Source organism: Mytilus trossulus, chromosome 2 (assembly GCF_036588685.1).
Source record: "Mytilus trossulus isolate FHL-02 chromosome 2, PNRI_Mtr1.1.1.hap1, whole genome shotgun sequence".
NCBI classification, from domain to species: Eukaryota; Metazoa; Mollusca; class Bivalvia; order Mytilida; family Mytilidae; genus Mytilus; species Mytilus trossulus.
The window spans coordinates 93575732-93590225 of NC_086374.1; the positions used below are offsets into that span (position 1 = coordinate 93575732).

General features: G+C 29.3%; 2 protein-coding genes across 6 annotated transcripts in view; one reads left to right on the top strand and one right to left on the bottom strand.

Annotated features, from left to right (window-relative positions):
• LOC134708399 (STE20-related kinase adapter protein alpha-like) overlaps positions 1–4159 on the top strand; it is a 41271-nt gene extending 37112 nt beyond the window's left edge. For all 5 annotated transcript variants that reach the window (XM_063568894.1, XM_063568896.1, XM_063568893.1 and 2 more), the window contains one exon: positions 568–4159. In XM_063568894.1, the coding sequence (XP_063424964.1) occupies positions 568–638 (71 nt within the window). In that variant the 3' untranslated portion in view covers positions 639–4159. The remainder of the gene's footprint in view (positions 1–567) is intronic.
• Positions 4160–6390: 2231 nt separating this feature from the next.
• LOC134708400 (uncharacterized) overlaps positions 6391–14494 on the bottom strand; it is a 77069-nt gene continuing 68965 nt past the window's right edge. Inside the window, exons 32-33 of the mRNA XM_063568898.1 lie at positions 11048–11167; positions 6391–8204 (exon numbers count right to left, since the gene is read on the bottom strand). Coding sequence (XP_063424968.1) covers positions 8163–8204; positions 11048–11167 — 162 coding nt within the window. The 3' untranslated portion in view covers positions 6391–8162. The remainder of the gene's footprint in view (positions 8205–11047; positions 11168–14494) is intronic.

The following is a 14494-nucleotide window of genomic DNA, read 5'->3' on the forward strand; positions in this document are numbered from 1 at the left end:
AAGTTAACCATGATGAGGTACAGATCTAGTTTAAGTTTCATTCTGCTCCAATAATTTTTGCCCAAATTACAGGCTTTGGACTTTGATAAATTGTTGAAAATCACAGTTATACAGACTTTTTTTCTTAACACCTTCATTTACTGGGCTGATTTTTGGTATGCTAGTTAACCATGATGAGTTACAGATCTAGTTTCAGTTTCTTTTTGCTCTGCAAATTTTTGCCAAAATTAAAGGTTTACAACTTTGAAAATTGTTGAAAATCACAGTTATACAGACTTTTTTTCTATACGCCTCCAGTTTTTGAGCTAAATTTTGACATTTGAGACTACCATTATTTTTGTGTCCACATGTGTTATTGAAATTGCAGATTTATTAACTTTTGAGATGGGGCCATTTGTGTCGCTTTGACACATCTAGTTTTTATATGAATTGAACAGGATTTTTTCAATATCGCAAAAATTAAAATTGCATTTTAGTCTAAAATGACAAAATCACAACAATAATTGCATGCAATAATTTCTGAATTTACATTAGTCATCAGATATTTATGTCTGTTTGTTATTTCAGCCACACCTTCTCCAGAAGATGAACTTGTAGCTGATCTTCAAAATATTAATGTTGATGATTGGGAATTTTGATGAAAGTTGCTTAGTTTTTGTAGAGGACATTAGAAAATTGATGTAAATTAGACGGAATGTTAGTAAGGATGAACTAAAGGATACCAGATATGTGCTGTTGATGTGAATGTTAATAAGGATGAACTAAAAGATACCAGATATGTCCTATTGATTTGCACTGTTAATCATTGTTACTTATTATCTGGAGGACAAAACTGTTTAAATAAAGTATATCTTTTAACAACTGTATTTTGAAGTATTCACAAACTCAATTGCAAATTAAAATTGAGGTTAAATGAAGGATATTCCGTTTGAAGGTCAACAATAACCATGTCTTCAGTGAAATCCATCTTGACGGCTATAAATATAAGCAAAAAAGTTAGTTAGACTGCAGAAAGTGAAGTGAGGGACTTAGTCTGAAAATGATTGAGAATGGAGGGTGTAGTTTTGTTAGGTGTATTTATTGCAAGGGATATATCATTTTTTCTCAGAATAAGTTTTAATTTAAATTTTTGCAACTTATTGGATTTAAAAAATAAAAGAGTTGACATTGCCAAGTTAAATGGATATCCCAATATTAGAATAACATATCATGTCTTTTACTGGTCCCTAAAACTGGGCCATAATGTATGACAATATTTTGGTTCATCTTGCAATGAATATTTTGAAAAATTCTAAATTCCGAACCACTGCAATTTTAAATTAACAAATAAACTTTTCTAAATTTTAGATTAATTTCGGTTTGATTTTCTCTAACATTCATTGAAAATATGAATCAAAATATATTATGTATATGTACAATTGTAGAATATGTAAATAAATAGAAAATGTTAAAAGTAAGTATGTTATCTGAATTTCTTCAATAGTCAGTTAAATGAGAAAATTGTTCTGTGATATACTTTGTATAGGAATATAAGAAGATGTGATAGTTAATCTGTTTAAAATCAACTGTTTGTTAGGCAATGATTGATAGAAAGAAAATTCTTGAAACTACATTTGTATACAATCCCCCTTTCCAGCAGTTTTCCATTTCAATGAAGCAAGACATATAAAAGTAAGAAGATGTTTATGATTGCCAATAAACTCTCAACAAGAGACCAAAAGTAATTTACAACTGTCAATGTACAGCCTTCAACAATGGGTAAAATCATTACTGCTCCATGTGTTTACCTATTTTGAAAATGTTAACCTTATGTACTATGACAAGAGACCAAAAGACAAAGTATTTACAACTAAAAGTCAATGTACAGTATTCAAATACAGGTCAAAACCCATGCTACTTGTTTATTTTACCTATTTTGAAAATTTTAATCTTATGTACAATGTCTAATGTGATTTAAATATAAAATGTATACTGTAAATTTGAACCAAACAAACAGCTGATTTTAATATAATTTTATGATTGTATGTATAAATTTTTGATTTCGACATGTTTTGTTTACTGTAAAGTTTAAGAATGAGGTATATTGTTCATAGCAGTAAGGATAAAAGTAGAAGACATTTGCTTCATAACTAATTATATTAAATTTTTTGATGATGACTTAGTAGAACACATTTTGAATATTTTTTAAATATATTTACAAACCATGGATATTTTTTACTCCCCTCTAAGAAGAGGTGTTTCAAAGGTGTAATTTCCAAATAGAAAAAAACTTGGGAAGCACCCATCATAATCTATATAATTGTCTCTTATGTTCCTCTAAACAGTTAAGGGTATATTGGAATATTTTACTTATTTCTAGGATTTCAAAGAATAAATATAACCAAAGCTATGACACAAAATTATCACACTTTATCAACTATCACTAAATATCAAATGAGGTTAATTTTCGTAGACTCAACATTTGTTTTTTCTGAATTGTCCCAAAATATTTTGTTGAATTAAATATTGCAATACATAAACTATAGATTTATATCAGCTCAAAGTTATTTACAGAAATAATACAACATTTTGATTTTGTATTAATTTTCATTGGTATGTTTTGATCACCAGTTATTTAAGTTTGTGTTAGTTTCTCATTTGTTTTGTTTCTGTAGTTTAACATATCCTAGTTATTTGCATTTATATTGTTTATTATGTATATTATCATTGAAGGGTTTTAAAATTATTACAAAACATGTTTATATTCTTTTCATATGTGACAGACTATATATATGTTAGTTTTTATGCCCCACTTATGCCCCACCTACGATAGAAGAGGGGCATTATGTTTTCTGGTCTGTGCCTCCGTTTTTCCATTCGTTAGTTCGTCTGTTTGTTCGTCCCACTTCAGGTTAAAGTTTTTGGTCAAGGTAGTTTTTGATGAAGTTGAAGTCCAATCCACTTGAAACTTAGTACACATGTTCCCCATGAAATTATCTTTCTAATTTTAATGCCAAATTATAGTTTTGACCCCAATTTCATGGTCAACTGAACATAGAATATGAAAGTGCGAAGTTCAGGTTAAAGTTTTTGGTCAAGGTAGTTTTTGATGAAGTTAAAGTCACATCTACTTGAAGAAACTTAGTACACATGTTCCCTATGATATGATCTTTCTAATTTTAATTCCAAATTAAAATTTTGATCCCAATTTCACGGTCTACTGAACATGGAAAATTATAGTGCGAGTGGGGCATCCGTGTACTATGGACACATTCTTGTTTAAAACCTTTTTTGTGCAACAATGAAACATTTTGAATAGCTTGCAACAAAAGTCCCTAATTCTATAAAGGATTCTTTTTTTGGTACCATATTTTATTAAGGATTATCATGTAATATTAATATTAGTATGGTAAATTGTCTTAACTGCATGTAGTATCATTTGAAAGTTTTTGCACAAAGGATGATACATCTTGAAAATAGCTATTTGCGCAAAAGGACTTCTGCCAAATAAATATAGAATAATAGGTAGTTTCGTTTTTGATACTGACTATATCATGTGGAATATCTAGACGAGCTTGTAAGGTCCAGTCAAGATATTCCAGATGATATAGTCAGTATCAAAATCAAAACTACCTACTATTCTTTTTATCGGTAATTATGACGTCACACAATGTATTGCCTAATTTTTTCAGTGATACAGCCAGTACCTTGATACTCGAAAATATTAGGCAGTAAAATCAAAGGGAAAATATATGAATTACCGACAAGATGTGATATGTTTGCAAATAAAACACCTATCCACCAAAAACTCATTGATAATTGATTAAAGGTAACTTCAATATTGTTCATGAAAAAATATCTGTTCAATTTTAAAAATTCTCTTTTTCCAAATGTTATTTTTATCTCAGAACTTCAAAATGAGAATTCTTCATAATTACTATTGGCTATTTCAAAAATGTTTTTAAAATGTTTCCAAAATTTGAAAGATTGGTAACAGAAAAGTTTTGCATGTGATCTTATAACAATTTGTTTGAATTGAGTGCTGGAAATTTAAGATGGTGATTTCAATATATTATTGTATATGTTACTACGGAAACATTCGTTCATTTGTTACTCTTTTGTTTGTTAGACTTTAAAACACAAATTATATACATATGTAAATAAATAAAGTCTTGGCTTATATTATATTTTCATCAAAGTCAGATGGTTTAACTGGTATTATGACCACCTGTCTGCACCAATCAGGTATTTTATAATTATAATGTAAAATGTGATCCCTATTTAAATTTCTACAAGAAGATATTCTGTTCAGGTTTTGGTAATTTTAATGTAAAAACTCATTTAGTATCATTATAAGTAATGTGTGGTTGGAGGATTTGCGCTTCACCTGACCAAAAAATGGCTGTAGTAATGTTCAAAGATGATAGATATCTGCACTTCATTACCAAAGGATTTTATGTTTGATGTTCCTTTTGTTATATTACTTCTTGGTTGTTTTACGTTCTGAGGTTAATATTTGATGCATATTCAGGCTGAGAACAATTTAATAATTTAATCATTCAGCAACATGATGGGTGTCACATGTGGTTTAGGATCCTTTTGTAGCACATTTGATCACACAAAGTTGGTGGTGGTTAAGTCTCCAGTTCTTTGTGATTTGTGGACTGTTGTTAGTTTTTTTGTTTTTTTTTAATGTTTTTAACCAAAATATTGTTGGTTTTTCTTAATCAGATTTTTGTCAATTTTGATTGTCATCTTCCTCTTTTTGGAGTAGAATATAAAATGGACATAAATCAGGAGGTTGCATAATTTTGACATTCACTAGAAAACAAGGACATTAGAGAGCATGGAGTTAATAAAATACATGCTTTCAACTTCCCTAATCAGATTTGATGCTTGTTCCTTTTGAATTATGTTTCAGATGGTTTTGATTATTCTTTTTTATCCTGTTTAGTGATACCGCTTCTTTCTTTCATCCATTGATGTTTATTGAACATTCTTTATGTTGTTATAAACATTGCTTGAGGCTTTACCTCTATACAGTATTGGTCTTGCTCATTGTTTAAAGATGCACTGTGCTGTTTATTTCCTCATCCTTTGGTTGCTGGTAGATAATTGTCTCATCATATCACATCTCATTCATTTTTAACTGGATTTTTGTGACAAAAATGTCAGTTATTGATTTGGGGAGTGTATGGTGGGCGGCAGCCAAATGTTGTCCGTGCATTTACTCATGAACCGTTCAACCAAAGCTTTTAAAATTTTAATATGTTGTTACTGACAACAAACTGGAGGTCAAGTTCAATAATGAAGATTTTGACTTTTACCGTAGTGTTATAGTTGTTGAAAGATTGAAAAATGGCATTTTCAGTCGTGTCTGTGCATTTACTCATGAACTGTTCAACCAAAGCTTTTAAATTTCTATTATGTTGTTACTGATGACAGAAGGAAAGTTAAGTTCAACAATGATGATTTTGACTTTAACCGTTCAGGAGTAATGGTTCTTGAAAGATTGAGAAATGGTGTTTCCAGTCGTGTCATGTATTTACTCATGAACCTTTCAACCAATGCTTTTCAAATTTTATTATGTTCTTATTGATGTCGAAAGTGAGGTCAAGTTCAATACTGGTGATTTTCACTATTTCTGTTCAGGAGTAATGGTTCTTGAAAGATTGAGAAATGGTGTTTCCAGTCGTGTCATGTATTTACTCATGAACCTTTCAACCAATGCTTTTCAAATTTTATTATGTTCTTATTGATGTCGAAAGTGAGGTCAAGTTCAATAATGGTGATTTTCACTATTTCTGTTCAGGAGTAATGGTTCTTGAAAGATTGAGAAATGGTGTTTCCAGTCGTGTCCATGTATTTACTCATGAACCTTTCAACCAATGCTTTTCAAATTTTATTATGTTGTTATTGATGACGAAAGTGAGGTCAAGTTCAATAATGGTGATTTTCACTATTTCTGTTCAGGAGTTATGGTTCTTGAAAGATTGAAAAATTGTGTTACCAGTCATGTTGCATTTACTCATGAACCATTCAACCAATTTTCAGTTTTTCAAATTTCAATATGTTGTTACTGAGGACAAAATGGAGGTCAAATTTGATATTGACGATTTTTACTTTCACCGTTCAGCAGTTATGGTTCTTGTGATATTGAAAAATGCCAGGACACAAATAAATGTTGATAAATCCCGTTTGCTGTCGGTGTGACAGCCTCTTGTATTTAGTCTGGTCTGGAACTTTTAAAATGAGCCAAGGCTCTGTGTTGAAGACTGTACCTTAACCTGTAATGGTTTACTTTTATAAATTGTGACTTGGATGGAAAGTTGTCTTATTGGCACTCATACAACATCTTTCTGTATCTAAAAATTATTTTTAATAATTTAAAAAAAATAATTTTAAACCAGATTTAAGTAGAAGTTTTATTGTACACATAACATGGTATACATATATCTCTATAACTAACAAAAACAGTAGAAACAAAGAGGGACGGAATATTGAACATTATATCACAGTCATATATAAATAAATTCTGGACCATTTCAGAAGACTGCATTTTAGTCAAGGTACTCACTTTTGGTACCCAAGGTAATAAAATCTAGAATCAAATCAATTTGAACATTGAAAACTTGTTTTTGGTGTTAAAACTGAAGATTCATCAAAGTTGACAAAAACTTATCTATAAAACAGATAATATTAATAAAATCTGGAACTTTATCAATGTATACTATCATTAATTATAAAAAAAATGATTTATAATTGAAGGCAAAAGAATTTTTAATTTTTCAATGGAATGTGGAGATTAAAAAATCCAACTTTAACATTTTTCTGAATATGGTTGTAAATGCATATTTCATAAACATAAAATTATATAAAATAATAAATAGAATTCAAAGTCACAATAAAAAATCATTAACTGCATAGATAGAGATTAAAGAAACAAAATTAAAATTGTATCAAAGCACATAAAATATTTTGTTTAAATCAATATTCATCTAAAACATAGAAAAAAAAGTTTAACATGTAAAAATAAAATTTCACAATATAAGTATCACATTATTACAAGAAAGACATCACAGCTGACACTGAAGTTTTTTTGATTAAATAAAAAAGTAAAAATGTACAATATATGAAAAGACACTGGGTAACTGGACTGGTCAACAATTCAACAAAACATATGTGCATTATGATGCTTATTTACAAATATTATAACCCAAATACCACAAAATAACTTTCAACAATCTGTAACAATAGTTGCAATCTTCAACATAGGTACTGGGCCGAATAATCATGATCGATTCAAATTCAACAAAAGTTCATCAACAAATTCAACAACGATTAATCATAATCATGATCTTTAAAATCTTTGATAATCAACTAATGTGGGTAAGGAAATTAAATGAAGCAAAAATTTTATGTTGAAAAAAAAATCATAAATTTTTAACTTGATTTTAATTCTGTCTTATTGGAACATTTTGCTATTGGTATGTAGCATATATATTTCTTATATGCTTTTGTAACTCAGCTTTATTATAGGTATATCAATATAAATATATTTGATCAAATCATGAATAAATTGTCCATAATGTAGGGAAAGATCTAGAGAATGCATATAAATAGATTAATGATTAATAAAGCACAAAATCTTCCCTTGAAAATGCTTCTCATAAGTATGAATCGAAAAGAGAGAAGCCAAAAGGGCAAAGACAACAAAAACTTCAAATGTAACAAACAAATTCAAAATAATGATTTCTGCATGGAGCCCACAATTCTCCTTTTTGTGTAGATGATACAAAATAATGCATCTATGAATGAAATTATGAAACATCTAAATAGTGTTTTGAACATTTCCTCAGTAAAAGGTTAAAAATATTTTACTCATAAGTTTTCTTTGAATTTCAGTTAGTTTACTGTCCCCTTGTAACAATTTAACAAAATTAAAAACGAAGTTGAACTTGAAAAGGTTATAACCTTTGCAAGGTTTTCAGGTTAGGGAGACAACTCTAATTATAAGAGAATTCCCATAAAGTTGCATAATTTACTTATAATCTGAACATTTTCTATACAATAATATAATACTTTATAAGTAAAACGATTTAAGACATCTGTCTAAAGATTGTGCAATACTGTCTGTTCTCCTGAGAATCACATCACTTTCTGTTTCTATGGTAACAAGTCTTTTAATAAGTGGCATAGGGTTCACTCAGTGCATAATTTTTGTCCTGGAAATACAAGTAAAAGAAATATTATTCCATTTTGTAAAAAAAACACATTGTTTTCATTTTGTGTACTACATATTCCAATTTAAATATCTATATAAGACACTCTTTATAATGCAAGATAATAAATCAAGGTACAGTCTCTAAGTTCTTGTTGGTGAAAGGCCAAGAATATAAACCACAGGTAATTAACTGTACTACATGAATCTTCAATGATGAGCAAAACTCATACCTTTTAGTAGTAAAATATGAAAGACCCAGGAATGTCAAAATGTGGAAACAAACCAAAACAGAAACCAACTGATTTACTGTGGATTCATTATTATTCGTTGGATACCAATTTTCGTGGGTTTCGTGGATACAGGTGAACCACGAATTCAAATGTTCAACGAATAACATATTTTGAATAGGCTTTGTATACATAGATTGGCAAAACCACGAAATCAAATATCCACGAATATGAACGTTTTCAGCAATCCACGAAAATTGATGCTCACGAAAATAAATGAATCCACAGTATACTAAAATCAATTGAATTAAACACAAAATTGACAGACAGCCAACAATGACAACATCTAAATTACAGGCTCCTAGTTTGAAAGAATTTGGCTGGGTTTAACATCTTTCAAGTTTGTCAGCACCAAACTAATTCCTAACCTAGGACAGTTGTTAACAGCAGAGCATAAGAACAAAGAGTAAAAATCAGTTGGAAAGGGCAAGACTTGTCAGGTCCGTTATCAGCACAAACACAGCCCAAAAAAATCAGACTAAAATGCAAATGTTCAAATTCATGTTTGGTAGAAGTGTTTTTAAAAATTTAAAAGGATTCTGTCTAGCTTTTTAAAGGATAAACTACATTTTATATGCAAAAGGAGTCCATGTTTTGTTTTGTTTTGGGAACCCTAATCATGACCAATTTTAAATCCAAATACGTAGCAGTACCGGTTACTGCAACTCAATCGCCTTTTAAAGAAGTTGTGCAATATAATTGAATTTTCATATGCTGTTTTTAAGGAGATGCAGATTAACTTTTTACATCATTTCTTTATAGAACAGTAGATGAAGGTAAGAAAAAGAGAAGAATTTTCAATCAGTTTCCAAGAGAAAAAAGTTTTAAAACACTAAAAGAACTGATATATTTGTCTAAGCATTAATTCTGAATATACGGAGGAGCATGTGTACCATAATTCTTACTTCATTAATTTGAAATATTGTAAAACAATAGGTGCACCCAAAACCTGGTGCAAAGATTTGAGATACAGAAGAAATCTACTTTGGAATACATGTAGGATTCCTACTACTCAATTGACTAACCTAAAGTGTTGTGTACGCCTGGAAATAAAAGAATTCAAAGGTCAACCTATTAAATGTTTAATTACATGTATTATATCCAAATTTTGAAAGGGGTTTAGTAGTAAAATGGCTGGCTGCAGGAAAATATGCCTTGACAGAAGGTATTTATTCAAATAGTAATATCCAGTGAAATACAGAAGGGATATAACAGTCAACTTGCCATCTTTATATATCTTAACTTGCAAATAGTGGTAACTATCCTTACGTTTAACATTTAATAGCAAATTTTCTGGAGTTATAATGTTCAACTTTTATCTTCTTTAATTACAATAGTCATCCTTAGTTTATTATAGTTAGATATCATATCACACTATCTGTAGCATGCTGAATTACTGTAGATATTATCAATGCTAAAACAACATTGTTTGAAATTACATAAAAATGTATTATTTCCTTTTCTTTTGCAAATACTGTAAAACCTTTCTAGATTAAGCCCCTTTGTTACTGAATATTTGTTTCAGATGTGAATACTGATGAAATTACTAAAAACATTCTGGTACAAGAGAGTTTTTCAAAAAGATTTATTTTGGCAGATATCAAAATGCACAGTTGCTAGTTGTGGGTTTTCCTTGTCTTAAATTCTGACCTTTTCTAACAATAAAATTTATGCAAAATAAAGTTTGAACACTTCTATTTTAACCACAAATTTAGCGATGACAACACCCTTATGAAATTTCACACTTCACAGTTTACACAGAGTTTGCTTTAGACATGTTTCACTGTATTGGTTAATTTACTAATCTAAATTATTTTTAATTTTATGCATAAGCACTAATGTCAGAAGACTATTAAACATGATTAATGATTATGTCTATTAAATGTATTATACAACACAAATTCTTCTATAGTTATCGTAATCACAACAATGTGTTATATACCATCTAAAGAAATTTACATGCATTTACGTGTGATTTCATGCATCAATTACAAGTCCTTTTAGACAGTCTCCTTGATAGCTGTGTCCTATTGAATAGAATATTGTTGTTTTGGTGTCAGAATGTCTATACAGTTGTAGAATTTAAGCCTTCAATCTTTTTAAATGTAATTTCAAGGAATCAAAATCTATATGACTGCACCAATACAATCATTAAAGCAGTCCCATGTATAGCATATGAAGCTCTTCAAATGCTCAAATGTGCAAGTTAATGATTGCCCTTAAAAAAAATATATATCTGGGGTTTCTGGAAAATTAAAACTAAAATCTGTTCAGTTGTTTTTAGGAGATTTGTGTCAGCACATTGATTGAATAACACTTTAAAATAGTGAGTTAAGCCTGGCTTTGTGCTACCAATATTATTGTAAATTAATAGAATTTGTAATATACATGTATGGTCTAGTCTGAGACTACTATATAGTAGTCTCAGGTCTAGTTCACTGAGAGTTTGAAATATCTTCATGTGTCAGATAAGAATTACATGTAGAAAGACAATTCTACCAGTTTTCATTGGTCAATGCTCATGTCACATGACTTATACTCTCACAAAGCACCTTACCTTGAGATGTTCTGGATATTCATATAAATTGGCATGTGTGCTTGTAATGGTGCTTCTAACATACTTATTAGGTTGAAATCTAGGACTGTAATTGTCATCATTTTGAGTAAATGGATTACCCTGAAACACAAAATATGGTGACCATGTTCACAAAGTGTTATACAACAAACATGCAGTGAGTCCAATACACTATTACACACCAGTAACTGATTTCTGTGTGCTACAATTCTTATTTACCATTTTAAAATGTATATTTAGAATGGAAGCCTTGGTAAAATTGTTTTTAGTTTGGATCTTTTAAACTCTTGTAAAAATTTCAAGAAAGTGTAATTTATTCCGGTCATAAAACTTGTATTTTGTTGTTGTAGGGATATTTTTTTTTCTCATTTTCCTTTCATCATACATAAAGTTTAATTCTTAGCAAATTTAATGAAAATACCAGAAGACCTTTTTATTTAGTGTTTTGAATGAGCTCTGTATAATTCAGCTTGCCCAACCTGTTATTAAGAAAAAAGTGAATTCCAAAAGTTTAGTATGGTCAATTTGATCACCTCCCTTTATATTTAGTCAACACAGTAACTTTTAAAATCTAAATTTAAACAGACATAAATATATATATATGTCTTTAATTGAACTTAAATACCCAATTATGTCAACCCATGACTAAATAAGTTCAGTCAATGCTGTATTACATTGAGCTCATGCAAGGGAGGTAATAGTTTACCCTCTTTAATGGTCATTCTATAGTGTCTTATTACCATAATCATAACTTATACTAAAGCACCATTAAATTAGCAATAGTCACATCAACAAGCATGTTCAATTTTTATGCAATTATTTTTCAGTCATGCTATTTGTAATTATATGTTTTATATATTTAATACAGTTATATAGTTATATAGTTATACAATTATTCTTATATATGGTGTCATGCAAAAAACACAGTATTAGAATTGAAACTGAAGAATCATGCAAGTTAAATGGGTTCTGAAAAATGGTTAATGGTTATTAATACAACCCAAGTGTGTATGCACCATTGCCCCTATATTGTTTTCCTTTCATAAAAATGTCATGGCAGTTTTTTTACAAATTATTAAACATGATGAGTCCATAAAAATTTTAAACAAATAATTGCAAGTACCGTAAATATCTTCTAAATGAATATTACCTATGTCTAGCTTTACAAATAGTTCCCTGTACATCTTTATATCAAGCTCTAAAATCTTCCACTCATTTGACAACTCACCTACTAATGATGGTTCACAAAAAAGCTTCCTCACTTTCGTAAATATGATACACAAGGGGCACCAACTTGTAAAGTAATCCCAAACTACATATTGCATGAGGTATTTTACTGAATGAATGTTTAAAGTTGGAGCACATTTCAGGTTATTTAAGATATGAACTAAGGTTGCTCAGTTCATTAAAATAATTTGTTTGTTATAGAAAAAAATATATATATGGGCATTGTAAAAATTATTTTAATTTGAATTAAGAGATGTGGGTAGATCTCAATGAAACGATAACCCCAGAAAGCAAATAAAAAAACCCAAAAGACACCTAGAGGGTATATATGGTCAAACAGAACCACTTCCTAGAACTGATTTGAAGGGTACTTAATGTGTTATACTATGTCATTTAATCATGGGTTATAATCACATAGAGTATTTTTGCAGGCTGGCAACTATACATCCAATATTTTCAACAACAACTCTAATGATATCAACATTCTTGATCTAGCTTACATAGTTATCTCCCTTGCCTTCCATGATGTTTTCTAATACTCTTTTTTTTGGTGCATCCATTTGCAGTTAATGGTTACACAAAATTATTCATTTGTATTTTTCTTCAACAAATAAATTGTTTACTGTGTGTTTATATATTTTTTATACATGTACCTCAAATCAAAATATATATATTGTGCTTCTTCTATGTTTTGTTTTAAATGTAAGAATACCGTTTACTTAGCAAAAATTCAACCCATTTTGTTTCGAAATAAGTGTGTTCATTCAGCATTTTTCTTTTATGACTCTGTATATTTCTATTAGAAATCATCTGCAAGTGGTTATATCTGGTTTGTGTTCATTATTTTAGTGGCTACATAGGGCTACGTAGATTTGTGACTATTGAAAGCTAGACTAGCTACTGATGCAATAGTCATAAATCTACGTCTTGAAAGGCTATTATATTTTTTTCTTTGACGCCTATTTTATCATACGAAGAGTATCAAATTTATAGACCATCTCAGAAAAAATATAGTTATTTGAAAAAGAACAAATATTGACATTATTAAAGATCTTTTCAAAAATTATATATAACTAATGTTTTACTACTTTTAAACATTTTTACTTTGCTTCTATCTATATTAGCCTTTAATCCAACTTATTCAAATAGCTGTTCCAATGATCTGTTGCAATTAATGCTTAAATTTGAAGGACTTTTATAAAAGTAATTCATGTGTATAGGAATATCTTTCAAATGTTCAAAGCTCCTCCAAGGACTTTTATATTGTTTATCGTAAGCATTAGTTCATGTTTCTGCTATCTGTCAAGCCAAAATACAGAAAAATAGATGAACTTGAGATTTTTGTCAGATCTGATTATTTTAAAACAGCTATTATCTTTATGATAATAATTTCTGTATTTTTATTGTATACTGGTGATTGTAATTTTTGCAATTTTGAAAAAATAGCATATTGTTATCAACTATTTTTTTTAAATGGCTTATACTGAAAACAGAATAAATCTGAGAAGTTAAAAGGAAATATGTTTCAGGACAGATATTTTCCATTTTTAAATTGATACACAATTATGTAGTTATGCCTCAAAAGGCCAATATTCTAGCTCCGAGATAATAAACATCAGTTCTAGCAAACTATTTGCTTTTTTTGTTTGTTCTACCTCTTGTTTTTTAAGTCTTTGTTTTACATATGACAGGTAAGGATCCTCAGTCTTGAAGAACTAAATAACAAAATACATAAGCAGAGATACAATGAAGCCATGTGCTAATTGAATTGTCATATTCATCATTAGTTTCCATTGCTACCAAAATTTGCATAATGGTATTTGTAACATATAAAGGTGTCCATTTTTGATTGTCTATGAGTAAGTTTTTCCTCTTCTTATTTTTGTTTTGGAATCTAGTTTTATTATTTTTTTGTATGTTTGTTTTAATTTTTTGTTGTAAAATATTAATGTTTCATTGGATTTGAGTACGGGTACTCATTGCACTCTTATATGGATTCCATCACTCTTATCCAGTGATATTTCTTGGCTGCCAAACACAACTGGTACCTAAAATTACTCTGGTAACAGTGCAAAAAGTAAAGTGATCAAAACTGTTCTTGATTATTATATCAACCAGCCACCAATGTTATGCACAACAACAAAAAAAACAAGGGAAATTATTTGTAAACATGCTGAATATGTTTTAGAATTTGCTCTGTAA